Genomic DNA, 25,296 nt, shown 5'->3' on the forward strand with positions numbered 1-25,296 from the left:
CTCGGAGCAAAAATCCGGACAGTTTTAGTGTAAGAACAAGATCCAGGGCAGTCATACAGATACAACCCATACGAGCTCACATGATTATTACAAGTCTTGGTTCAACTAAGGCGATATAGTAGACGATAGCTTGACCAGTGCGCTTCCAGCTCACTCCGACTCCTGGTCACCTGAGTGATCGCCAGTACGTGGAGGAAGCAGCCTGGGGAGGTCCTGACGTTGGTTGGCAATCATCTGGCAGGCCACTGACAGAAGGACGTCCACACCGTCTCTGATTTGCGCCTGAAACTCTTCCTTGTGCAAACCTGTCCAAAATTTCAAGAAGGAACAAGCATGACAAATAATTTCAGCGGGGTGTTTCAACCATTTAAATTCAAAGCAAGCTTTACTTCTGGCCTTCCAGATGGCCCAACAGATTGCTGCTAGCACAAAAGCATGCATTGGGGGACTGGTGTGAGTCCATTCGCTGCACCAGTTCCAGTATTGTCTTAGAGAGGTAGGGATGTTGTTAGCTTTCAAAGGGATAGCTACAATACTCCACACCACTCTTGCCAGGGAACATTCAAAGAAGAGATGTTGAATGGTTTCTATGTTCTCACAGAAACGACACGAGGGGTCCCCCTGCCACCCTCTCTTAACCATATTATCTTTTGTTAATATGGCACCATTCTCAACAAGCCATAAAAAGATCTTGATTTTGTAAGGGAGTTTGGCTTTCCAAATTCTAGAGAAAGATTCTCCAGTATTGTTGACAGTCAATCGGTCATAAGTTTAACTGTGAACGCCCCTGTTGTTGACCACTTCCAAGAGACTGTGTCCAGACTCATGGATCTAGGAGGGGGTAGAATGCTTCTGATCACCTCTGCCCATTGTTCTTGTAGAAAGGGGGGAAGCCATCTTCTAAAAGAGATATTCCCTCCGACTTCTAAAAATTTCTTCACAGTTATCAGTTTTGCCTCACATAATTCAAACAAAGTAGGGTATAACAAATGTAGGGGTTTGTCATTTATCCAGCAATCCAACCAAAATAAAGTGATTGAACCATCCCCCACTTTGATCTTCCTTCCAGCTAGGTAGATATGTCTTATTTTCATTAGATCTTTCCAGACAGGAGAGTCATCCCAGCGGCTCTTAACTGTACTAACCAACTCCCCCTTAATATATTTGGCTCTGATTATCCTTTGCCAGATGCCATCTTCCTTTTCCAACCGCCGCCACCATTTGCTAAGAAGACTGACATTCATTTTCCTGATATCTTTCAGCCCAAGCCCTCCTTTTCTTTTACTTTTGCATAAGGATTCCCATTTCACAAGATGGTATTTCTTTCTAGATCCTCCCCCTTGCCAAAAGAAAGATCTTCTTTGCCTATCCAGAGTGTTCAAAATTGTTTTTGGGAGTAAGTACATTGACATATGATAGATAAAGGTGCTGGACAGGGAGGAGTTGATAAGAGTAGCTCTTCCTGCAATAGACATGGAGCTCCCCTTCCAGTTGTCCAGCTTTTTGTTATTCTTCTCAATTAGGGGTGCCCAGTCTACAAGATGTAGTTTACTAGGACTTACAGGTACACCCAGATATCTGATGGGAAATTTCCCTACTTGACAATTGAAAAGATCAGAGAATTGTTTCTCTTGATCAGCATCACCATTGATCATTACAATCTCACTTTTAGATAAATTTATTTTGAGACCAGACATAATTTCATATATATATACAGCAACAATTTCATGTTCCTCGCACCCTCTATGTTATTTTCGAGGCAAATTATACTATCATCAGCATATTGCAATACTGCCACCCCTTTGTCAATCAGATTGCTTGCTAGGCCAGTAATCAGTCCATTTCTTTGAGCTTGCTTGATCATTCTTGTGAGACAATCAGCCACGAAATTAAATAGAATAGGGGAGAGGGGATCCCCCTGCCTAACACCTTTGTGGCTCACAAAATATGGACCAATCTGGTTATTTAGTTTAACACTGACTGTCCTACCAGATATTACTTGTTTAATCCGTTCACACCATTTTTCATCAAAGCCTCTCTGCCTAACACTATTCAGCAGAAAGACCCAATCCACTTTGTCATATGCTTTTTCGAAGTCAAGTTTCAGGATCAAACCAGATTTTCTTTTCCTCTTAGTTTCATGCATTACTTCATGCAGAGCCATAACTCCTGTCATTATGTTTCTCCCTTTCATAAAAGCAGTTTGTTCCTGGCATATAAGCTTTTCAGCATAAGGTGCCATTCTGATGGTCAAGACCTTAGTGATCCATTTGTATAAACAATATTGCTGCATTCTATCGGCATCCATTGTTTTTGGGAGAAGAGTTATGATCCCATAATTAATCCTACTAACATCCAAATTTTCTTTATGAAAGTCATCAAACATCTCAATTATATCCTTCTTTACAATCTCCCAGCATGTCTGGAAGAACTCAATGGGAATGCCATCAGGCCCAGCAGCCTTGTTTTTCTCCATTTGGAATAATGCCTCTTTGATTTCACCCTCCGAGAAAGGTTTGCACAGGAGCTCATTATCTTCAGGGGAGAGACTGGTAACCTCGTCCCAAAAGGATTGTTCAAGTTGGAGCACATTGTTGTTAGCAGGGCCAAAAAGAGTTTTGTAATACAAAGTGGCATGTTCCAGCAACATTTTATCCCCCACCACAACATTATTGCCATCTTTGAGGTGAAAGATAGTATTTTTTTTCCTTTTTCTGCCATTTGCAATACGGTGGAAGTACTCGGTGTTATTATCACCCTTGTGTAACCATGTCTCATGAGATCTTTTGAACCAGTAAAGTTCCTCTTCTTCCAAGATACATAATAACTCACATTTCAGATCAGCTCTCCTCGTCAGCTGACTGCTTGACAAGGGGCCGTTTTCTTCCTCTATCTCCATGTTATATATCTCAGTTTGGATCATTTGTTTTCTTTTCTTTCTTTCTCCTTGCAAGTTGAAACCCCAGCCTTTAAAATATTGTTTAAACTTTTTCAGCTTCATTTGGATCCTGTCAAATGCTGATTCAGCATGGCAGGGGGCATTCCAAATGGACTCCACTTTGGGTTTGAAGTCAGCATGACGTAACTAGGACAACTCAAATTTAAAAGAGAGATGTGTAAGAGGAGGATTAGCATCTGTGTGAATAATCAGGGGGTTGTGATCAGATACCTCTCTAGGCATTTTGTTGATTAGTACATGAGGAAAAATGTCCTCCCAGCTCTTACTAATGAGAATTCTGTCTAATCTTTCAAGAGTAGGATCTGAATGGTTATTTGACCAGGTGAATCTCCCCCCAGAAATGTTAACATCAATCAGCTCATAAGCAGCAATAATGGCATTGAAGGTATTAGTGAATCTGCTTATTGCAGAAGGTTTGTTTTTCTCATAAGGGAATCTAATAATATTGAAATCACCACCAATTAGGAATAGATCTTTGTTTCTGCAACAGAAGGAGGCCAACTCACTTAGGAAAGAGTCCTTTCTATCATTTTGTGTAGCACCATATTGTTATCGCCATAAATTAACAGGGTTAATTAATGGGCCGCGAGTGAGTTGGGCTTAATGAAGAGATTGAAGAAGGCTTACGAATCGGCTCCTGCGTGAGCATTTGGGCCCTATGGGCCGTGTATCATTAGATTTAGTTCAGATTGAGTTAGAGGTAGAGTCCGATATGGACACATTAGTTTAGATTGTTTCCCAAGTCTCCGGACTATAAATATGTACCTTATGATATTCGTAAAGGGAGAACGTCATCACGTTTTACAAACAACAACTCTCGGCGCACCGTCACCCCTAATTCTAGGGTTTCATCCAAGTAAGCGCCATGTTGCCCTGATCGCTTCTTGCGATCAGGGCAGTGTTGTTCTTGCTTTTACCTTGATATTACTCGTACTGAAGCATTTTTTATGGTGAGTAGTACTAGTTATCTTGATGTTCGTAGCATGGCTTTTAGTAGATTCATTATGCTTTTGTTGCTTACCATCTACGAATATCATGTTGTTTCTGTGCAGCCACGTTTTAATCTTATGCTAATTCTTATTGCATAAAATTAGTTGCACGGAGACAACACCCTGCTTCTTTTCTATCTAGTAGATCCAATCTGCTACGGTTTGTTCTTATACTTAAAGAATTAGCTCAATATCTGCTAGGTTAGGCCCTGCAAATGGATTGGATGTTCTGGTGATGTAATAGATGCTTTATTTTAGCCTTGATAGGGATTGTTCCGGGAATCGGCTCTTGCTAGTTCTTAGGCCTCTGTTTTTTGTTATGGTTTAGTTACCTGTTATGTTCGCTAGGCCTAGTTACGTGTATGACGTTCCGATCTAGTGGTGAAGCTTTTACTGTCGTGGATCGGATCAGCTAGATTTAATTGAAGCAAGTTTTTCATAATTATTTGCCTTATTTATCAATATCCGGATACAAGCAGATCCAATCTGACACTGGGACTCGATCGGCTCTTTAAAGCCGATGCAAGAGTCGTCCCGGGGAGCCGACCACGGCTCGGACTTACGTTTCCACGTGTTTGTGTATGCAGGCAAATCGTTGCAAGCACGTTCGCACCTTCCTGATCAGGTATAGGTCAGGTGGCACGCCTTACATTCTCCGGAATCCTCGGCGTGTGCCGGATTGTGGGCCGTTGTCTGAGGAAGCAGTGCCTGCCAGCGCCCCGGCGACCTCCCGGCTCTTCGTGTTGCCTGTCGCTACTCGCCGGTGGGTTTTGACCGACAACACATATACAACAATTAAGTTCCATTTACTCCTTTCTTTTTTATCCCAGAGATTCATTTGCAGCATGTATTCACCTTCAGAGAACCCTCCCACGTCAAATCTATCAATGTTGATGCCAACTAGAATACCACCAGACCTCCCATTAGAGGGTGTCCATTTCCAGAGGTAACTTTGTAGTGGATCTATGTATTTGAGAAACTGATCATCAATGTTGGGCTGCATGGTTTCTTGCAGGCCAATAAACTGGAATCTATGTTGTCGGTACCCCAGGACTGGGGTACCCCCTCTTGCTGCGTCTAGGCAAGAGCCTTGTAGTTATCATTAACTACGTCCAGCAGCCGAACCCCTGCGGTCCGGAAGCCCTGTTCACCCGTCAACGGTCCCGGACCCGTCCTCTGGTTGGGAAAAGTCCGGGAGCACCACGTGTTCCGGGAAAAGCAGGCGCTCAGCCCGAACAGCCGGAGGCTCTGGACCTCCCATGGAGGTCCGGACCCCCGCAGGGTCCCGGACCCCCCATGGGGTCCCGGACCCCTCGCTAAGGGAAGGAATTGACATCCCGCCCTGGGGAGGTCCGGAGCTGCCACGTGTCTGCAAGCACAGACACGTATATAAGACCGCTTGGTCTACAAGGGTTCACCTACTACTGCGTTCATTGCGGTAGGTGGACGTCCGCATTAATATAGCAGAAGCCGAGGCGATTCTTTGACCAGGGAACACTGTTGATCGCGTATTACCAAGACGTGTAATGGAGCCGATGGCGCCGCCCACACCGCGCCTGTCAGTCTGCCATGACAGATGGACACGACGGCTCGGCTTCACCCATTATGACGCCTACATAATAGCCTCAACAGGTCACGCCGCAAGCTACGCTCCCCCAACGGGCACCTTGATGACGGGACAATAGAAGACCTCCCTTCGTCAGAGCCTCAGAGGGTCAGCAGGGGATGGAAGCATATCGGAGGAAAGATTCGTAGCCACTGTAGCCATTTGAGTACTCTGCGCAGTATGCTGCACAGTCACGTTGGGCCCACTTGTCGGGGCCCCAACGTCCTGTGTATCCGCACCCCTTGGTCTATAAAAGGGGGCGCTCGCTAGAGAAAAACTCAGGCTGGGTGAGAGCCAAGGCCTGGCAGAGGATAGATTCATACACAACAGAGATCAAAACTTCTCCCAGTGGATGTAGGGTATTACGCTCCGGCGGCCCGAACCACTCTAGATCGTGTGTTCTTGTGTGCTTATCTCAGAGCTAGATCAGCCCAATCGCCTAGTAACTTCCCGAGCACCCCCTCACTGGGAATAGGCGGGTGCGTTCCGCCACCCGGCTGTGGGTACCCTAGAAATCCCACGACATTTGGCGCCGTCTGTGGGGAGGATCAGGCGCTGGCTGGATCTTCAGGCTTCTGGGGCCGTGTTCATCCTCTGCAACGACGAACGAGAAGATGAAGAGAGGCATGGTGGCACCTACACCGCATGTTACTACGCTGTGGCACCAGCGCCCTCGGTGCGACGGTGCACGGCAGCGGCGCCTACTGTGCGACGCCACTGCGACGCCTCAGAGCCGGCACGGTGGTGCGCGGGGGCGACGCCTGTTGCGTGCCGCCCCGCGCCATCCCAGTGTCGGCTCAAGGTTTTCTCTCAAGCAACGGCCATGCTTCCTCTCCGGCGGCATGATGTCGGTTCAAGGCTTTCTCTCAACATAGAGCCTGGAGCCGACGGCCATCCCGGAGGAAGTTGGCCGTGTCGTCCTGTCGTCGCCAGCACCGGAGAGCCACCTCAGCGTAGCTTGGTGCTGCTGCAGACAGGGCCCCGCCGCCAGGCGCGGAGGCCCCTGGCGCTAGCACCAAGGACAAGCCGGCGAACGACCGCACCTCTCCGCGCTTCGCACCGGTCCTTCTGCTGCGCAAGGGCGGCAGGGGGCCCCTCCCATTCAAAGCCAAAGAATTTGTCTCATGCTACCTAAGCATATGACAGCTCTTAGGCAAGGAGTGGCCCCCCGAGCTCCCGAGGTGATGCTGGATGATGCAGTTCAGGCACATCCAGGGCGCCTTCACCTCCGACGACCATGAAGAACCCCGGAGTAGTGATACCACTCCCAATCAAGAGAAGAACATGCTGTATAGAATGCAGCCGAAGGTTACTCCTAAAATAGGGCTGGGAAAATTCCTCCTTTGTAATAATGTGGCGCCTACGTGTGAGTCCAGGGCGGTCAAGGTCCGACCTTGTAAACCCGACCTCTGGCCCTATCGCACAAACAGGCAAGCTACAGTCCGGAGCGGTAGAGGTCCGACCTCGTAATCCCGACCTCTAATGTATACCGTGACAACCACAATAATAAAGGAGATCTTTCTCAGTTTTATCTAGGCTCCACCTTGATTACATTTATTCGCCTTGGTTTAGCTTTTTCTTTCCTCTAAAATAGAATCTTCCTATTATTGCTAACAATCCAAGATAAGTTGCTGGCTTGTGGCCAGGTGGGGACACCCCTTCAAGCTGGAAGGCAGTTCGGACCCCTAAGGACCTGGTCCGGAGAAGTAGTACTCGTATCCTGGGGTAGAGAAGCTCCGCGTAGCTTAGCCTGGTAATGTACCCTAAGTTTACATACTTCACTACCCTGTTATAAGTACTCTAGTATCCGAGAACTGCTGTCTTTAGAGGTCCCGAGCTCCCTTCTAGTATAAGGCTTGGTTTCTCACACCTTGGTTTCTCGCACCTTACCCTCAGATCCGGTGATATATTTCATCGGATCATCAGCAACGACTCAAGTCCACTCCGGTGGCCCGCTCCGGCGGAGACCGCTCGCCACGGTCGACTCAAGTCCACTCCGGTGGCCCGCTCCGGCGGAGGCCGCTCGCCACGGTCGACTCAAGTCCACTCTGGTGGCCCGCTCCGGCGGAGACCGCTCGCCACGGTCGACTCAAGTCCACTCCGGTGGCCCGCTCCGGCGGAGGCCGCTCGCCACGGTCGACTCAAGTCCACTCCGGTGGCCCGCTCCGGTGGAGGCCGCTCGCCACGGTCGACTCAAGTCCACTCCGGTGGCCCGCTCCGGCGGAGACCGCTCGCCACGGTCGACTCAAGTCCACTCCGGTGGCCCGCTCCGGCGGAGACCGCTCGCCACGGTCGACTCAAGTCCACTCCGGTGGCCCGCTCCTCCGGAGACCGCTCGCCACGGTCGACTCAAGTCCACTCCGGTGGCCCGCTCCGGCGGAGACCGCTCGCCACGGTCGACTCAAGTCCACTCCGGTGGCCCGCTCCGGCGGAGACCGCTCGCCACGGTCGACTCAAGTCCACTCCGGTGGCCCGCTCCGGCGGAGACCGCTCGCCACGGTCGCCTAGAGCCAGGTCCGGGAGGTGGGCAAGCTCCCTGAGCGATCCGAGGTCTGTGTAGCCGCTTAGCGTGGTTCCTGAAAGTGATCTAGGCCCCTAAGTGGGTTTTGGTGGTTAATGACAAAACACATGTGCATTTAATCGTGTAATTGAGCATGTGTGCAGGTGGTGAACAAATATAGGTGAATCAAGTGACGATATACGACCCGCAAAAAGGAAATGAAAAAGCGGAGTTCAAGTTTACTCAAGAAATTAGTTTTTGAATTTGAAATTTGAGTATAGGAACGCCGTACTATCAAGAGGGACTTGGTTCAAGGGTTTTGATTTAGATCCTGTGCTCAAGAGAACCTTTACAAACATTTGTGAGCCACAAAACAACTCAAAGGAGCCATAAACCGAAGTTTTTCCCTGCCTTACCCGGATACTCCGGGTATAGGGCCGGATACTCCGGACCCCATTGCCCGGAGTGTCTGGGTGCTGTTTCCGGGCTGAAAAATCAGGGTTGCCCGTAGTCTCCGGGCATATACCCGGAGTCTCCGGGTACCCTTTCACCCAACGGCTATTTTTGGGCTGAAGACTATAAATACTCACTCCATACCCCTTCAGCCCTCTCTCTTGCCCCTTTGGACGAACAGAACTCAAACCTAAACCAAAGAGAGCTCCTTCACTCTCCCTTCTCCATTCTTGAGTGATTCCCTTGAGGGATTTGAGTGAGAAGCAAGCAAGAGCAAGGATTCAAGCGAGTGAGCCTCATTCCCATCTCTTGAGCGCTTGGTTTTGGTCAAGCCCGCGGATTCAAGTTTGTTACTCTTGGAGCCTTGTGCTCCTAGACGACTAGGTGTGCTTGTGATTGCTCAACCAAGGTTGTGAGCTGCACAAGAAGTTTGTAATCTTCATTCCTCGCCGAGGAATCCATAGTAAGTAACCTTGGGCTTGAGAGGTGATCTCGCCCTTGGGAGAGGAGCATAGGGGTTCTTGAGCACCGTCTCTCGAATCCTTCCTCAACGGAGACGTAGCACCTTCGGGTGTGAACTTCGGGAAACAATTCCTTGTCTCCTTTGTCTTAGTTTACTTGATTTCGTTGTCATTTGCTTGTAAGACTTCTTTTCTAGGGTTTGAGCTCGATCTACTCACTCACGAGTTTCTAGTGAACTTCGTTTGTTGGAAATCAACCTTAAGGAACCCCTGGTACTCTTTATCTAGCTCGATCTACTTTTCTTGCAGAGATACTTGCTATTTCGTTTCAGGTTGTTCAAACCCGGAGACTCCGGATACTCCGGACCACCAAACCCGGAGTATCCGGGCACATACCCGGAGTATCCGGGATAGTCTGTGTCTGACTCTTTTGTTAAGTGTTTTTAAATTGCAGATTGCCTATTCACCCCCCCTCTAGGCATCTTAAGATCCTTACAATTCCGCACCCTAAGCCTACACCTTCGTCGCCCTGTGGAGAGCACTCTAGAGCCTGAACCTAGCAACCGGTGTACCGGCCTCAGGGGTCCGGAGCACCCGCTCCTTGTATAAGCATACCGACGCAATTAAGTTTGCGTGGAAACACATCTCGTTAGTGGCCCCACCCGCGGGTTCGTGCCTCTCCCGAGGTGGGCCCGGGGGCCACTGTCGGTACCCCAGGACTGGGGTACCCCCTCTCGCTGCGTCTAGGCAAGAGCCTTGTAGTTATCATTAACTACGTCCAGCAGCCGAACCCCTGCGGTCCGGAAGCCCTGTTCACCCGTCAACGGTCCCGGATCCGTCCTCTGGTTGGGAAAGGTCCGGGAGCACCACGTGTTCCGGGAAAAACAGGCGCTCAGCCCGAACAGCCGGAGGCTCCGGACCTCTCATGGGGTCCCGGACCCCTCGCTAAGGGAAGGAATTGACATCCCGCCCTGGGGAGGTCCGGAGCTGCCACGTGTCTGCAAGCACAGACACGTATATAAGATCGCTTGGTCTACAAGGGTTCACCTACTACTGCGTTCATTGCGGTAGGTGGACGTCCGCATTAATATAGCAGAAGCCGAGGCGATTCTTTGACCAGGGAACACTGTTGATCGCGTATTACCAAGACGTGTAATGGAGTCGATGGCGCCGCCCACGCCGCGCCTGTCAGTCTGCCATGACAGATGGACACGACGGCTCGGCTTCACCCATTATGACGCCTACATAATAGCCTCAACAGGTCACGCCGCAAGCTACGCTCCCCCAACGGGCACCTTGCTGACGGGACAATAGAAGACCTCCCTTCGTCAGAGCCTCAGAGGGTCAGCAGGGGATGGAAGCATATCGGAGGAAAGATTCGTAGCCACTGTAGCCATTTGAGTACTCTGCGCAGTATGCTGCACAGTCATGTTGGGCCCACTTGTCGGGCCCCAACGTCCTATGTATCCGCACCCCTTGGTCTATAAAAGGGGGTGCTCGCTAGAGAAAAACTGAGGCTGGGTGAGAGCCAAGGCCTGGCAGAGGATAGATTCATACACAACAGAGATCAAAACTTCTCCCAGTGGACGTAGGGTATTACGCTCCGGCGGCCCGAACCACTCTAGATCGTGTGTTCTTGTGTGCTTATCTCAGAGCTAGATCAGCCCAATCGCCTAGTACCTTCCCGAGCACCCCCTCACTGGGAATAGGCGGGTGCGTTCCGCCACCCGGCTGTGGGTACCCTAGAAATCCCACGACATATGTTCTCTAATTAGATTTTGTAGAAAGGAAGAGACACCATTTTTCTTGATGCCTCTACAATTCCATATCAGTCCCTTCATGATTTCTTTTTCTTATAATTCCTTGGCTTGGAAGGAGAGGAGCCATGGATTCCTTGACCCTTTCCCCTTAAGCCATTATGAAGAGTAGGATTTTCCTTACTCTTTATTTTTTTTCCTTGGGCCTGATAAGGAGAGTCTCTTAACAGGTTTGGCTTTTCTTTTTGGAGTGATCTCCACAGTTTCCTGTAGATCAGACAATTCATCATCAATTTCCTCAATTTCAATCTCCACCTCAACAGAGGTGGGCATGTTGATTTTATTTTTTTCCTCAAGAGAGTGCCTAGCAACTTCTAAGTCTTTAATGAGATTAATGGCAGAAAAATCACAATCATTAATGTGGACACCCATCATATCAGAGATTGAAATAATCTCTTCATTGCTTAAAACAGAAAAAGAGTTCTTAAAGTTGAGATTAGTACATTCCAAAGTCCTTTTCCCACCACCCATGGTCTTGTTGCCGTCTGGCATGGTCTTCAGGATATCCTTCTGAAGCCTACTGCACCTCCTTCTTTGTTCTTTGACAACAGGAAGAACCTCCTCTTCAGCAACACCTGCCTCTTGGGTTAAGGGAATGTCCTTGATATTCACTTCAGAATCGTGGAGATTTTTTGCCACCATAAGAGGGACTTGATCAGATGATTCACCAGCCTGGATCTCTTGAGTGGCCATATCTGACTTCTGTTTCCCTACCTCATTGTCTTGGGAATCAGTAGACAAGTCAACATTAATGTCAGGAGACAATATCTCATGTTGCATGTTATTTGAGAGCAAATTAACAGCATCCACAAGCTCTGGACAAGGAGTTTCCCCAACAGACTTAGCCTGATCAATCATTGTGACTATTTTTTGAATTGCCTCTTGTTTCTTAGCTCTCATTTTCTGTTTGTAGATCTCACCATGAATTGGATTCTCACAACAGAGCAGCTAATTGGCAGATAGCTGATTTCCCCCACCAGTGTTTAGGCTAGAGTCACTGTAGTCATCAGAGTTACCCCAAGAAATGTCACCCAGGTCATCTTCCTTGGAAGCTCCCTTCCCAGAGTCAATTTTCAGGTTCTTATCCTTATCTTGTAACCATTCCAAAGCTTTAGGAGAAAGTGCCCTCTTGCTGGGTGCAGATTGTGAGCCTGCATAAGGTTTCCCAGCCCAAGAAGCCATCCCAGATTTAGTACTACCAGAATACCCAGCCCCATCAAGATTTGTGCCAGGATCCATTCTGGGCTTTTTGTGTTGAGATTGGTTAGAGGGATCACCAATCATTTCACCTCCTCTTAAAGGATCAGTGGCATTTTCTCCATGTACTTCCCTTTCAAAGAAGAAGTCATATATTTTCAGCCCTAATGTACTTTCAGCAACAGCAGGCACTTGAGTAATGTCTCTACAAGCCAAATTGATTCTCACATAATCAGTTCTGAATCTATATTTCTCATCAATTGCCAAAACCTTCCCAACCAGTCCACCAATTTTAGCAATGGTTTTGACTGATCTTTGATCAACAGGAATCCCCTTTACCCTGAACCAAGCATGATGTAATTCCCCTTTTGCTCCAGCAGACGATGACCAAGGTTCAACCATGATCTTAGCATCAGCATCTCTCAATCCCAATCTTTTGAAATTACTATACACCTGCACCATTTGAGCATCTGGGAACTGCATGGTAAACTTGTTTTCAGCAATATTCCTTGCAGACCATCTCCACATTTTACTACTAGTGGTATGCTGGAATTCAGCCTCAATTTGCTTAGCAGTTGCCACTCCCTCAATTACAGTGATAATGGCAGTACTAGACTTCTCTTTATGGACTTTGCGGTCAATGGACTCATCGATAAAGAAGAAGCTCTGGTTATCAACTTGTGCAGTGCATAATTCAGGCCCATAGTTCCAAAGAGGTTCTCTCTTACAATCATAGGTGTGATGGTTACTGTAACCACATATCTCACATGTAATCCTGCGTGTACACTCCTCAGTGCTGTGGTTCCTCATCCCACAGTTAGAGCAACCTTGCATCACCTCACCAATGTTAGCCTTTCCTTTCTCTAAATTGCTAGGATCTCCTTTCTCAGCCATTTTACTAGATTCATCCGAGTCTCTTCCAGATCGCATCTCCTCTCTATGACCCCATCTAGACTTATCGACCCCAGAATCATGTGAGAGAGTAGCATCAAGGCCTACCTCTTCAGAGGATTTCTCATCTTGTCGTTCGGGAAGCTGTCCTTCTTCAGAATGCTCTCCCTCATCCTGATGTTGCCCTCCTGCCTCCTGATGCCCAGCCGGGTGATTCATCCCAGGGGGTCCGCGGCGCTGCCAGACATTGCCTCTGGCAGCGGTTCTTCCTCCTCCTCGACCTTGACGGCCCGCACCAAAACCGGCACGCCCCCACCCCGATTCGGGGCTGGGAAGACCATCCTGATAGGCGCTGAGGGGACCTTCATGGCTTGAGCATTCGATCTTCTAGGATTGAAGCTTTCCGGCAACACAGAATTGTGAAAGTACCCGAGGAATCTGTCTAGGTTTGCGAATCAGGGTTTCGTGGAAAGGGAGGAACGATCCTGACTTGAGGTAGGGGAAAGAAAGGGTTGACTCGTCTCTTCCTGGGTGAGCAGGGGCCAAGGGATCCGATCACCGCCATGGTAACTCTCACCCCCCACCTGCGGTGACATTCAACGATCCCTGCGGTGAGCGAGATAGCGGGAGGTGAGCGGAATCGGGGTGGGTGGGCTGGAATTGGGCCGAAACCGACCCGATGTGGGTCAAGAACGGGGCAATTCGCCACCGTGTGCACTACCAACTCCGGTGAGATTCTCGCCGGAGAAGATGGGTGTTCGGCCAAATCCCGATCCAGAGAGATTCTCTCTGAACCCCAACAGAACTTGATCGGAAAATCCTTTAGCTTCACCGAATCAGAGTCCATCGTATCGAAAGGGAATCGAGGAGCCGATCGCGCTCGTCGGAACGCCCGCGACGAGACGTCGACGGGGAGTCGGACGAGATCGCCATGCCTCTGCCCGGAAGCCCTAATCGCCATCATCCATGGTGTGCAATTAATATAGGCGACTTCTAAACTATGCTCATCATTAATTCGATGATCAACCAATTGAATTGGCACACGACGACATTTAAAGACTCGAACTAGAGCAAGCACAATTGGAAGACAAGTTCTGAAGCCAAACAACCGCACGTTGTTGCAATTAGCCTTGTGGGCGCGTCTTGGGCCATGTCCAAGTGTGGACTGAATATTGCGGTTCTTTTGCTTGTACCTTTCCCATGAATCACACAAACGGGTTACAAATACCATGTTTCCCACTTCCAAGTATCACACAAATCTAATGAACCGATAACAAAGGCAACAAGCAACTCACACACAGTAATACTGGAACCAGAATTTTGTAGGCATGGTAGTGTGGCTTTCAGGCCTATAGCACTGCGTATATCAGCAAATCATAAGCATATGAGTTCATGACCTACAAATCTCATGCCCAGTTACACAAGCATATCATAGACCTGGCGCACAAAAGGGCAGGATAACAGCAAATTATTAGCTCATCATTTCTCTTTCCACCGAGATCAATGTAGTTCTACGGCATCAAGGTTCAAGAGTATTTGAGAATACCAAAACTTTGCATCACAGGATTCATGTCAGAGTAAAACTGACCACCGACACAGTATTCGTCGGCAAATGTGGACTAATGTGATTGTTCATGCTAGAGGTAAGGCTTCAGACATGGTAGCCCGTAAGAGTAAATCCTCTCCCAACGATCTCACCGAGGCAGGACCAAGCATACAACTCGATGCCAAACAATGCTGCGACGCCAACATCCTCAACCTTCAGGTTGTTTCTGTTTTTCCACAAGAGCTTTGCGCTATCAAGCTCCTTCCAGAATGCCTCGTAACGACCAGGAAGGCTGCAAGAAACACATATCCACAGGTAAACTACATTGAAATTTTGAAGAAAGCAAAGTATATGCAAATGCAATGCATATTTCTAAAAATTATCTGCCAAAAAAAAGTCCAATTGAACTGGAGGCTGCCCAAGAGCTCAGTCTAGGTGGAGTTCATGGGCCATTGTGATGTCAAGCATTCTTGATCCAATAATTGAAATTTGACATTACAGGTTTACCACGTGCAAGAATTTTTTATTTAATTCCAGAACTATCACAACACCCTTAGCAGATCAAACATATGGCTGATATCAAGTACCTCATCATAGGGCACCTAGTACCTCTTGGGGGCCAGAACTTTAGGAGATAACAATAAAATTTTTCAAGAATTCCCTATCGACCATAAAGGTTTAATGGAAAAGCAATTTGAGCAGCAGCAATTTCCTATCTAGACAAGGTACCATAAATATTTCTGTTAATAAACAGGCACACAAAGTTCTGTTTAAAAAATAAGCAGATATAATTAGACATCCAAGGCAGCAGACGTAATTGAAAAATATAAATGTGGTGGAAGATACATGGTTCATCTGAACAAAGATATCTCGAGCCTTACAATTATCCCTATGATTAGCTTGATAGCCTTATGCAAAATGTGGCCTGAAGAAAACTACAATTTGCAATGTTTTTTTTTCTCGAACGCGCAGGAACAATTTGCAATGGTTAAAAGGTCTAATGCTAAATAGGTGCTACTAGACCAGGCCACCAAAGGATTTATGTGTAATTTTCTATGGTCCATTTGTGTTCAGGCAACCCAACCTTTGTGCATACAGAAAAAGAGGCAATCATAATTTTTATCAAAGTGCTTGCACCTCCTGAGCTTCAGTTGTATTATCTCCCACAAACCTTACCTGACTGAGATCAACCTAGAAGACTTCAAGGTTAATAAGGAAAAGTATAGGCTCTTCCCTACAAAGAAGAAATGAATGTAACCAGAGGCTCTTTGGATCAATCCATATCCCCCTCCATTGAATCCCCTTAGAGCATACAAAAATACCATATGAACCCTTCTCACATCCCCATCTGATTACTGAACCTAGCGTGCAATAAAAGTCACCAATGCGCTTCCCATGGGGCTAAAAAATTTGATGAGGGGGGGGGGGCAACATAAGCGCCACAGGAACATTCAAAGGCATATCCACCTAAAATTCCAAGTTGTTCTAACAACATCACATGGATTTGGCAGTACGGTGATCGACTACCACTTGCCATAGGAACACCTAGAGGCACATCCACCTACAGTTCCAAGTTGTTCCAATTACTCGTTAAATTGGGCAAACTCGCACGACGATCGACTGCCAGTTGCCCTGACGCCACTACGCAAACATCAGGAAACAATCTAGCATCCCAGAAACCAATCGACGCCAGGGACTCGGGAGTCCAGGACAGGGAACAAATCACTGACCTCGCGAGGCGGGTGTAGAAGAGCTGCTTGGAGAGCTCCTGGCACTTCTGGATGGTGGGCGGGTCGACGACGTGGTGCTTGTTCTTCTCCATGAGCGTCTTGTGGTACGCGCAGCCGTGCTTTGCCACGAACCTCGTCGCCTCGCACGCCTTGGATTGCAGCTGCGCCAGCTTCGACCCCAGCGCCGCCATGGGGATCTGCTCGCGGTTCAAAACGGGGCAATGCGGGTGGTGAGAAGAAAATCGAAAGAAAGAAAAGGAGAGGAAATCCGCCGGTTCGAGAGCGCAGATGCAAAGGCTCTTTGATGGTTCCTTGGGCTTTACCTTTTGGTTGTGGCCGACGGAGAGATCCGAGGAGAGGGCACGAGTTGGGGGAGACCGGGAGAGGCGGCTATCGGGGACGAGGGGAGGAGACGAGGGGCAAGGCCCGGTCCTGGTGTTGTAGCGGCGCTCTTGTCTTGGAGGGGAGGTTAGGGCTGCTTTGTCCAAGCGTACTCCATTATTATGCATACGATTTTTACTGGTAATAAAATCTACTCCATGGAATATCACTATTTCCAAACAACATAGCACAAATGTGTCACTAACATGTGGTCCCAGGACCACCTGTTATCTCACATTCAGTCACTTCAATTATACCCTTTCTTTTTTCAGAAACGAATTGCAATACTACCTAAGTAAATCTTTTTTTTTTAAAGGAACTACCTAAGTAAATCTTCTCCATAGGGCTTTCAGCATTTAACTTGGAAGGCGCCATTTAGAGTAACTATTGTACAAGTCAGCAGTCATATGCAATTACATCAACTAGACAGTTCCTGCTGCATCTAAAGCCCAACCGAACCCAAAATCCCAATGGTGAGGGCAAGAGCAGCAGCACTCATACTGCAAAGATAAACCCATTCTGCCATTCACAAGCAGGACACGGCGCATCCCTGTGTTACAACAGAAAGCAAAAAAAATACGGATCCACAGCTGGTCTGTCCATTACTGTTGAACTGATTTTAGGTACATGAGTTCCATACTTCCATGCTCATCAAACAACCTGGACACACATCCTTCCAGGTACAACAACAAATTTGCAAATCCAAGCACCGAGGCTGTCCTTATTTCAGATGACAAGTAGGTCAAATGCGAAGAAATATAGCAAGCGAGCAACAACAAGAACAGACAATTGCTTCACTTGGTCCACCAGTGAAGGAAATCCTTGCGCCTGTTGATCTTCTTTTGGAGCTGGAGGACACCGTACAGTAGTGCCTCAGCAGTTGGTGGGCATCCAGGGACGTAGATGTCAACGGGAACAATACGGTCGCATCCGCGGACAACAGAGTAGGAGTAGTGGTAGTATCCACCACCGTTAGCACAGCTGCCCATCGAGATAACCCATCGAGGTTCAGGCATTTGGTCATAAACCCTGCAGATGATAAATGAAGTTAAGGAGTATTAGGAAACTATTAGTTGATAATGTATAACATTTTAAAGTTATCCCCAAACTATAACAGTCAATAAGAAATTGCTCATGAAATCTTCTTAATCCTGCACACATCTCAGAAACAAAAGAAAAGAAAAACAGGGGGGGAGGAGGAATGGCAATATTAGAAGCAACTAAAGCTTAAGTGAATCAATCCAGGTTTGGTTTTGAGGGACACACCAAACAACTCCCTCCTCCCACGTTCTATATATATTAGATCTCTGTTTCAGCAGTCAGAAAGAGAACGCACGCTTGTTTTTCTATCATGCTTGTTTGATCTATGTTATTAAGTATTTAAGTTTTTTAAAAAAAATTGGCACTATAGAAGCACATCTAACGAGTCTAAATGTTATTTAGATGCAGCCCTAAAAACAAATGCATGGATCAGTGATCAAGAATTTAAAAGCTTGACTTATGAATACAGCAGAGGGACTGCATCCAAAAGTGATGCTGGAATTGATTGAGAACTCTTATGTTTCAACATGTACAATCACTAATTAGTAATACCGAACAACAGTATGGTCAAGTCTATGTGGCAGTTTTCAATGAAATTACTACATCATATTCAACAACAGTGTCAACATGGTGTTCATGGGGCACACTGAAAATTCACCTTGCCAATGATCTAAGCGCAACCTGGTTCCTAAAAACGGCATGGCCTACCAATAATAATCAAAATCTTATCCTATGGATCCTATTTCTTCATACTCCCCTACCCAGATCCTTTGTGAGATCTACCCATACCCAAATCGAAATTTTAAATCGCGCTGGACAAAGGAATGGGTTACTGACTTGCGGAGGGCCGGCGCCATCTTGTTGGTGAGTGTTCCGGCGACGATCATGCAGTCGGACTGGCGCGGCGAGGGGCGGAAGATGACGCCGAACCGGTCGAAGTCGTAGCGGGACGCGCCGGCGTGCATCATCTCCACGGCGCAGCAGGCGAGCCCGAAGGTCATGGGCCAGATCGAGCCCTTGCGCGCCCAGTTCATCAGGCTGTCCACCTTGGAGACCACAAACTCGGCCGTCTTCGACATCGCCGGCGGGGGCGCGCCCCCGTACGGCGCCGGGGACGTCTTCGAGGCCCCCGCCGCGGCGGCGGCGGAGTACGCCCGCGGGGTGGAGAGGAGCGCGAGCCGCGCCGTGCGCGGGAGCAGCGCCATGGTCGGTCCGCTAGGGTTTCCTCACCTCGCGGAGGAGGAGGGGGAAGCGTAGGCGGATTTGGGGAGCAGCTTCTCGAAGCTCTGGGCACACGGAGGAGGCGGCATGGAATACAAAGGCCTTTGTTTTCGCTTAGTTTATAATCTAAGCGTGGCCGAGAGAAGCGAAGATTTTTTTCGCTTCTCGATTCTCGCTTCTCGTAGTTCAAATCTCTAAAGCGGATCACCAGAGAAGCGAAAATAATCGAGGCGTTTGGTGGGATTATCGCTTATTTCCACCGATAAGTTGATTATAATCGGAAACAAACAGGGCAAACCGCTCGATAATCACGATTATCGTTACCGATGCGACGCTGGCTGAAAACGTAAACCGACTGGAATTTTGCTTGATTTCAATGAAAAATTCAAAAATTTAAAAAAATTCATAAAAAGTAGAGAACTTATTTTTATAAAAAACTAGACTTTCTTTTGAGTCCAGAGGGTTGTCACATGTTGAAGGCAACAATTGTTTGCTTAGGAAAAAATATATTTTTATCTAACTATCCGTTACCGTCCACTAACCCGTCGATAATCGAGGTAAATTGTTGATTATCGATTTGTATCGGATGATTTTCAGTTCAGGCCAGCTTATTTTATATTTCTACTCACCGATTTGGCCAAATATACTACATTAGTATACAATATTTCTTGGATGGTTGGTTGTATCACAGATCTAAAATCTAGGCTACAGTTTTAGATATTAGTCCCGGAGAAAAATTTATTGTTGTATAATATGCTATATTAAATAGGAAAACAAGGTGCATGTCTTTACTTTATGCACTCGTTTGTTTATATGGACTATGCACTTCGTGGTTTGTATACATGTACAAATTCATGTGCTTTATGCAATTTCATGGGCAAAATATATAAACATGTTTATTTCTTAGGCAATTTCATATGCAAAATTGTACATATATGTGTAATTTATCTAATATAATACAATACATAACCTAAAAAATTAAATGCTATCAAACCTTTATATTTTTTCCACTGCCAAAACATATTTTCAGTAGGCGAAGCGATAAATCGTTCGGTTTGTATCGATTATCGATGATAAATTGTCGATTTTCGTTTTTTTGAATTTGGGTCCCTTTAACGATCGGTTTTGGCGATTTTTCACCGATTTTCAACCGATTTTCGTTACCAGAGCTCACTGATAAATGCTGTATCGCCGGTAATGTAATCCTTGGGAGGAGGTCGGGTGGTGGCTCGTGGCTGTCTCGCGGGCGTGGGGAACTGGGGAGGTCGGGGTGCGTGCTTGAGTGTGACTGGCCCAAGTTTCTTAGGCCCGTCTATCGTGATGATTACTTCATAGCGACTCCAGTGGAGTGACTAAATTTGAGTGACTAAAATTCATTTTAGTCACCCACTTTCTAAATTTAGTCATCCAAAATTAGTCTATACTCCAGCAGCACCAACTAAATAGACTAAAAATGGTGGGCTCTACTTTCAGTAGCCCAAGTAGAGGGTGACCAAATTAAAGGGGTGGGAGAGAAAATTTAGTCAGCCCCTCATTTTAGCCACCCAAGTAGGGGTCCTGCTGGAAATGAAAATTTGAGCAAAATGACTAAAATGTGGATTTAGTCACTCAAATAAAAGCCCTGCTATAGTTGCTCTAATAGGCCTAAAGTGCCGTAGATAAGAGAGAGAGAGCCCAATGTGTGATATGGGATGATGTGTCCATTTGGCTCTCTATTGTGCCAGTTAAAAAAAACAACCTAAATTGATGTTACCTGATGAAAGTTAAAATGAGAATGGGAGTATGACCTACTTTTTTAAAGGCGTGTGTTTTCTTTATTACAAAGGAAAGTAAAACAAATGATGGCGACAAAATGGGTGTAACGAATGAGTTGCTTTTGTCAAAAAAAAGGCAGAGAAGATGAGTCAACATCTAAGCAAATCCCGTTTGTGATGATTGTAATATATACAATTGAGCTCTCGACAAATGCTCTTGTATTAGACCCTGTTTAGTTCCCAAGAAAATTTTTACAGTACCCGTCACATCGAATATTTGAACACATATATGGAGCATTAAATGTAGTTAAAAGATAACTAATTACACAGTTCAACTGATTAGCACGAGACAAGTATTTTAAATCTAATTAGTCCATAATTGAACATTGATTGACAAATAACAACAAAAATACTACAGTGTCAAAATTCAAAAAAATTTGCGAACTAAACAAGGCCTTAGTAGTAGCAAAGAAGGTCATCAAAGCTGAAGGAAAGATTGAACACTCAGAAGTTGGGAGTATGCAATCCCATGCCCGAAATCCTGGGCTCCACTCCGTAGGCAGCAGCCCGCGGTCCACCGCCGGCCACCGTGCCAGTCAAGATCGGCGCATGTGTGCAAACACCCCATTAGTCACATGCGAGTGCGTGTATCCGACGAGGTGGGAGGCCGCGGCTCCAGTTCGATTGCTTTCCCGCGGATCGAGGACACGCCAGGCGGCCAGAGCATATTCCACGAATGTGTACCTGAAATTTTGGTGAGAGCTCGGATCTGCGGCCGACCTGCCGGCGAATATCTCTTTCAGGTTCACTCTCACGGTCACGGGTGCTCCATGATGCGTGACAGGTGCCTGATGCCTTGGCTTTCGGTGGCGCGCAACAAGCAGCTCGGCAATCGGGCGCGCAACAAGTATCAGTGGGATTCGAATTTTAGGTGGTGTGTAGAAAGAATATGGTACCCGTAAAAAATGTACGGCAGAATTGTGCGATGCCGCGCTTGATTTACGAATAAACTTGAATGGATTTCGCATCTCTAATTAATGATTATGGCTGCAAATTGAAGTGCCACGCTTAGCGACGGAGATCCGGTGCAGTACTGCACGTGCAGTTACTGCCGCTGACGTGTGGGCCCATGCGCCATGGTACCCGTAAAAAATGTACGGTAGAATTGTGCGATGCCGCGCTTGATTTACGAATAAACTTGAATGGATTTCGCATCTCTAATTAATGATTATGGCCGCAAATTGAAGTGCCACGCTTAGCGACGGAGATCCGGTGCAGTACTGCACGTGCAGTTACTGCCGCTGACGTGTGGGCCCATGCGCCGTGGGGCCCACGTGTCAGCGCCAGTAACTGCACGTGCAGTTAATGCACCGGATCCTCGTCCCACGCTTAACGCCGGGCGCGTATACTGAAATTTCGCTTGTCTTCGCGGAATTTCTCATCCATTAATTTATCTTTTGTTGGTCGGTAAGATACAGTGAGCCGTCGCCAATTCAGCGGTGACAGGCTCAATCAGGGATACGCAACGCCACACGCCACGCACAAAAATTAGTCAATAATAAGTACTCCAGTTAAACACTAGTAAGTAATCGGCCGTGCCTCGCAGTTGTTCGATCGAGCTCGCGATCGCCACGAACGAACCCGAACCGGCAATCTTTTCCGGCCGGTCTTCGAATACAATGGTCGATCAGTTCTTGACGCCGAGCGGCATGATGGGCATGCCGCCGTCCTGCGCGGCGGCGGGCATGGTGGACTCGAGCTTGCAGTCGAGCGGCAGCAGCGCGGCGGCGTCCTCGACGAGCGCCCTCCTGACGAGCCCCAGCAGCGTGGCCTCCATCTCGGTGCCGTCGGCCCAGGGGTGCACCTCGGCCTGCACCCGCGCGGGGTCCTCGCGAATGAGGTCCCACACGGGGTACCCGCGACGCGGCATCACGAAGTCCTCCCGCGCCAGCCGCAGCGCCGGGCAGTAGTCGCCGCGGCCGTCGCCCAGGTAGATGACGCGCGGCTTCCTCCCCGCGGGCGCCGCGGCGGCGGCCTCGCGGAGGATGCGGTCCAGCACCTGGCCCTTGCACATGTTGGGCGGGCAGGTGCCGACGCCGCACCCGTGCGGCGCCCCGCGGAGGAAGTCGTGGTAGGGCTCGATGCGGAGGGGGCCGCCGGCGTCGACGCGGCTCGGGTTGGTGTTGACCTCGGTGAAGCAGCCGCGGAGGCCGTGGTGCTCGAGGACGGTCTCGATGAAGAAGGCGTTGGCGTCGCTGAGGACGCGCAGGTCGCACCCGAGCGCGGCGGCCGCGCGGATGGCGGCCGGCACGCGCGGGTCGATGGGCGCCGCGCGCAGCGCCGCGGCGACGTCGGCCAGGGTCGCCCCGCGCGCGTGGAGCTCCCCCATCATGGTGTCCATGAGGGTGTTCCACGGCATGGTGGGGAGAAGGCGCTCGAACTCCTCCGTGAGGCCCAGGCTGTCCACCACCCAGTTGTCGCTGTCGACGTCGATGATGGTCTTGTCGAAGTCGAACACCACCACGATGCCATTACCGGCGGCGGCCATTGCGCGAGGTTTAGGCTCGCTGGTTTTCTCGAGGCGAGAGGCGGCTTGGCTGGCTACGACGCTTGCTTGGTGTTTGCGATGGATCTGATCGATAGATGGCTGGGGGAGCCGCGGCGGAGGCGGCCTTATATACCGGGCCGGGGGGCGCCGGGCGGGAAGATGCCGAGGGAATATTACGAAGATGCCCAAGAATAGCTAGTGCCGTTCGGCCGCGCGCGTCAAGTTTGGCGGGGGTGGAGAGCACATTCGGTTCGGCGGACCGACCTCTTCCTCGCGAAGCCACGCGGGCGCGCCAGCATCTGGTCTGGTGCGCGCGGCGCGTGTGGGCTAGAGCCGTGGTGGGATCGGAAACGCTGGCCGCCGCGGGGAAGAAGGGGAGGAAGGCGCGGGGCGGGGGCGGCGGCGGCGGCCTCTGGAGGGCGCGGGGCGCGCGTGGGGAAGGATCCGGAGGAGATGCTCGGCTCTCGCCGATTGCCGAGGGGAATATCCACTCCCCGCTCCGTCTCGGGAGCCAGCCGCGGCCGAGTCGCTCTCGCAGAATCTGCCGCGGCGCCGGTTCGTGGTGCGCACGCACCGCAACATTTCCCCAGCAGTAACAAAAAAGGAAACTGCAAAAGATTTTACGCGCCGGTCGATTTTTTTATTAGAAAAAAATCTGGTCTCGTGCTGCTGCCAGCCAAGTGAAAATTTGAAGCTTTTTTTTCATCATAAAACTAATGTTTTTGACTAGCATATCTGTATCGCAGTCGGCAGTCGGCAGTCAGCTGATCTTCTGCGGCGACTGGCTGCTCAGCTGGTGGCTGCCAAGGTCTCTTGATTAGGTGGTGGTGGTGTGCTGCTGGCTCTTCTCAACCGCTAGAACATGGTGGCCTAGCTCTGTGTTTCCGCCTCATCTCTCTCTCTCCGTCTTATCTTCTAATCAGGTTTTGTTCCTCACGACGCCTCCTAACGGATGAAATTTCAGTGGATGTTAAACCTCGTGCGCCCCCTACGTCAATGGTCTTCTGATGTAATATTTAAAAAACATTCTGCTAGTGATCGTGGATGTGCCTGTATATAAAGTAGTTTGCAACATGGAATTAGTAATGTCGAGAAAGCATCAAGCTCCGTCCGCTAAGGAAAGCTCATAGTTGCTTCATTATTCCACCTTATCGCGCCAACGTGGTGAAGAAAGAACAGATTCTCATTCTTGTCGTTCCTAGCAATATGCTGCTATTCTATTTACTTGTCTTTTCAGTTAGTGGCATTTGCACAATGCATGGATGATGCCAGTATAGAGAGAATAATGCCAGTATCACTCACTCTGTGAAAAAGAAGAGTGCATTTAATTTGCTTGCTTTTGAAGCGCGTGTTTTGAAATCCTCACATGCTGAATTTTTTTTCTCAGAGTTGAAACATTCTTGCACGCATTGCACAAAACCATAATTTGCGATAATGCCTGCCAAACGGGTACAGATTCACAGGGTTCGACGGCCTCACATGCCAGAACCAAAAGGATCCAAATCAGCCGGTGTCCTCGCAGGCGTACGTGCCCAACAAGTCCAGTGCTCAACAAGGCGCAACCAAATGACCCAGGATTCACGGCATCAGACAGGAAGCTACCCTGCAGCGTTCGTGCTCTGCTAGCCGACACATCTCCGTGATCAGATGAGATCAGATGCCTTCCATGTGGAGGCCGCGCCGCGCGGTTGAATGAGATCGATCAGATGAGACTTAGGAGCTACCTGGTGCGTCCACTGAACTTCACCCGATGCGACACACTGTCGTGGTAAGATTCGCGCCTCCTGGTCACTGTTGCACATAAAGACAATAATCCGGCATTTAAGCTGCCACAAAGGCAGAAGATTAGCAAATCGCAATAGCATGTCTGATTGATGGGGCAAACATGGGCGTCTGAATCAGTCGTCGTTTTGCAACCAAAATTCAGTTAATCATTCAGCATAACCACAATCACGGTTCGGCGCAGTGTAAGTTTCTTAGCCTCCTATACCGAAATTCGCCAGAGAATTTGCATGAAATGGGCATGTCTCTTATTTGGCTAGGTTCCATATAGTAAAATCTGTCCACACCGACTTGAGATTGACTCAACGAGGGCCGCGGCGCCGTTGGAGTTGGACTGTGCGGCGCCGTTGGAGGGCAACGTCGATGAGGGCGGCGGCGCCTGACCCTCCGCGGCTCCGCCTGCACTCCGGCGGCGACGTG

The 25,296-nt window shown here is 48.6% G+C and overlaps 3 protein-coding genes across 3 annotated transcripts; all 3 read right to left on the reverse strand.

Annotated features, from left to right (window-relative positions):
* Positions 1-14,210: 14,210 nt before the first annotated feature.
* LOC120707862 lies at positions 14,211-16,673 on the reverse strand. The gene is made up of 3 exons (XM_039992917.1): positions 16,473-16,673; positions 16,150-16,346; positions 14,211-14,711 (listed from the first exon to the last, which is right to left on the reverse strand). The coding sequence occupies exons 1-3, from the start codon at positions 16,656-16,658 to the stop codon at positions 14,525-14,527; spliced, it is 570 nt and encodes a 189-aa protein (XP_039848851.1). The 5' UTR covers positions 16,659-16,673; the 3' UTR covers positions 14,211-14,524.
* A 382-nt stretch (positions 16,674-17,055) lies between these two features.
* Positions 17,056-18,881, reverse strand: LOC120707861 (NADH-quinone oxidoreductase subunit B-like). The gene is made up of 2 exons (XM_039992916.1): positions 18,409-18,881; positions 17,056-17,559 (listed from the first exon to the last, which is right to left on the reverse strand). The coding sequence occupies exons 1-2, from the start codon at positions 18,774-18,776 to the stop codon at positions 17,325-17,327; spliced, it is 603 nt and encodes a 200-aa protein (XP_039848850.1). The 5' UTR covers positions 18,777-18,881; the 3' UTR covers positions 17,056-17,324.
* A 3,336-nt stretch (positions 18,882-22,217) lies between these two features.
* On the reverse strand, positions 22,218-23,399 carry LOC120707864 (inorganic pyrophosphatase 1-like). Its single transcript, XM_039992919.1, has 2 exons — positions 23,161-23,399; positions 22,218-23,129 (listed from the first exon to the last, which is right to left on the reverse strand). Exon 2 carries the CDS (start codon positions 23,092-23,094, stop codon positions 22,234-22,236), a length of 861 nt encoding a protein of 286 aa, XP_039848853.1. The 5' UTR covers positions 23,095-23,129; positions 23,161-23,399; the 3' UTR covers positions 22,218-22,233.
* Between the last annotated feature and the right edge of the window lie 1,897 nt (positions 23,400-25,296).

This window comes from Panicum virgatum, chromosome 5K (genome assembly GCF_016808335.1).
Source record: "Panicum virgatum strain AP13 chromosome 5K, P.virgatum_v5, whole genome shotgun sequence".
Lineage (NCBI taxonomy): Eukaryota > Viridiplantae > Streptophyta > Magnoliopsida > Poales > Poaceae > Panicum > Panicum virgatum.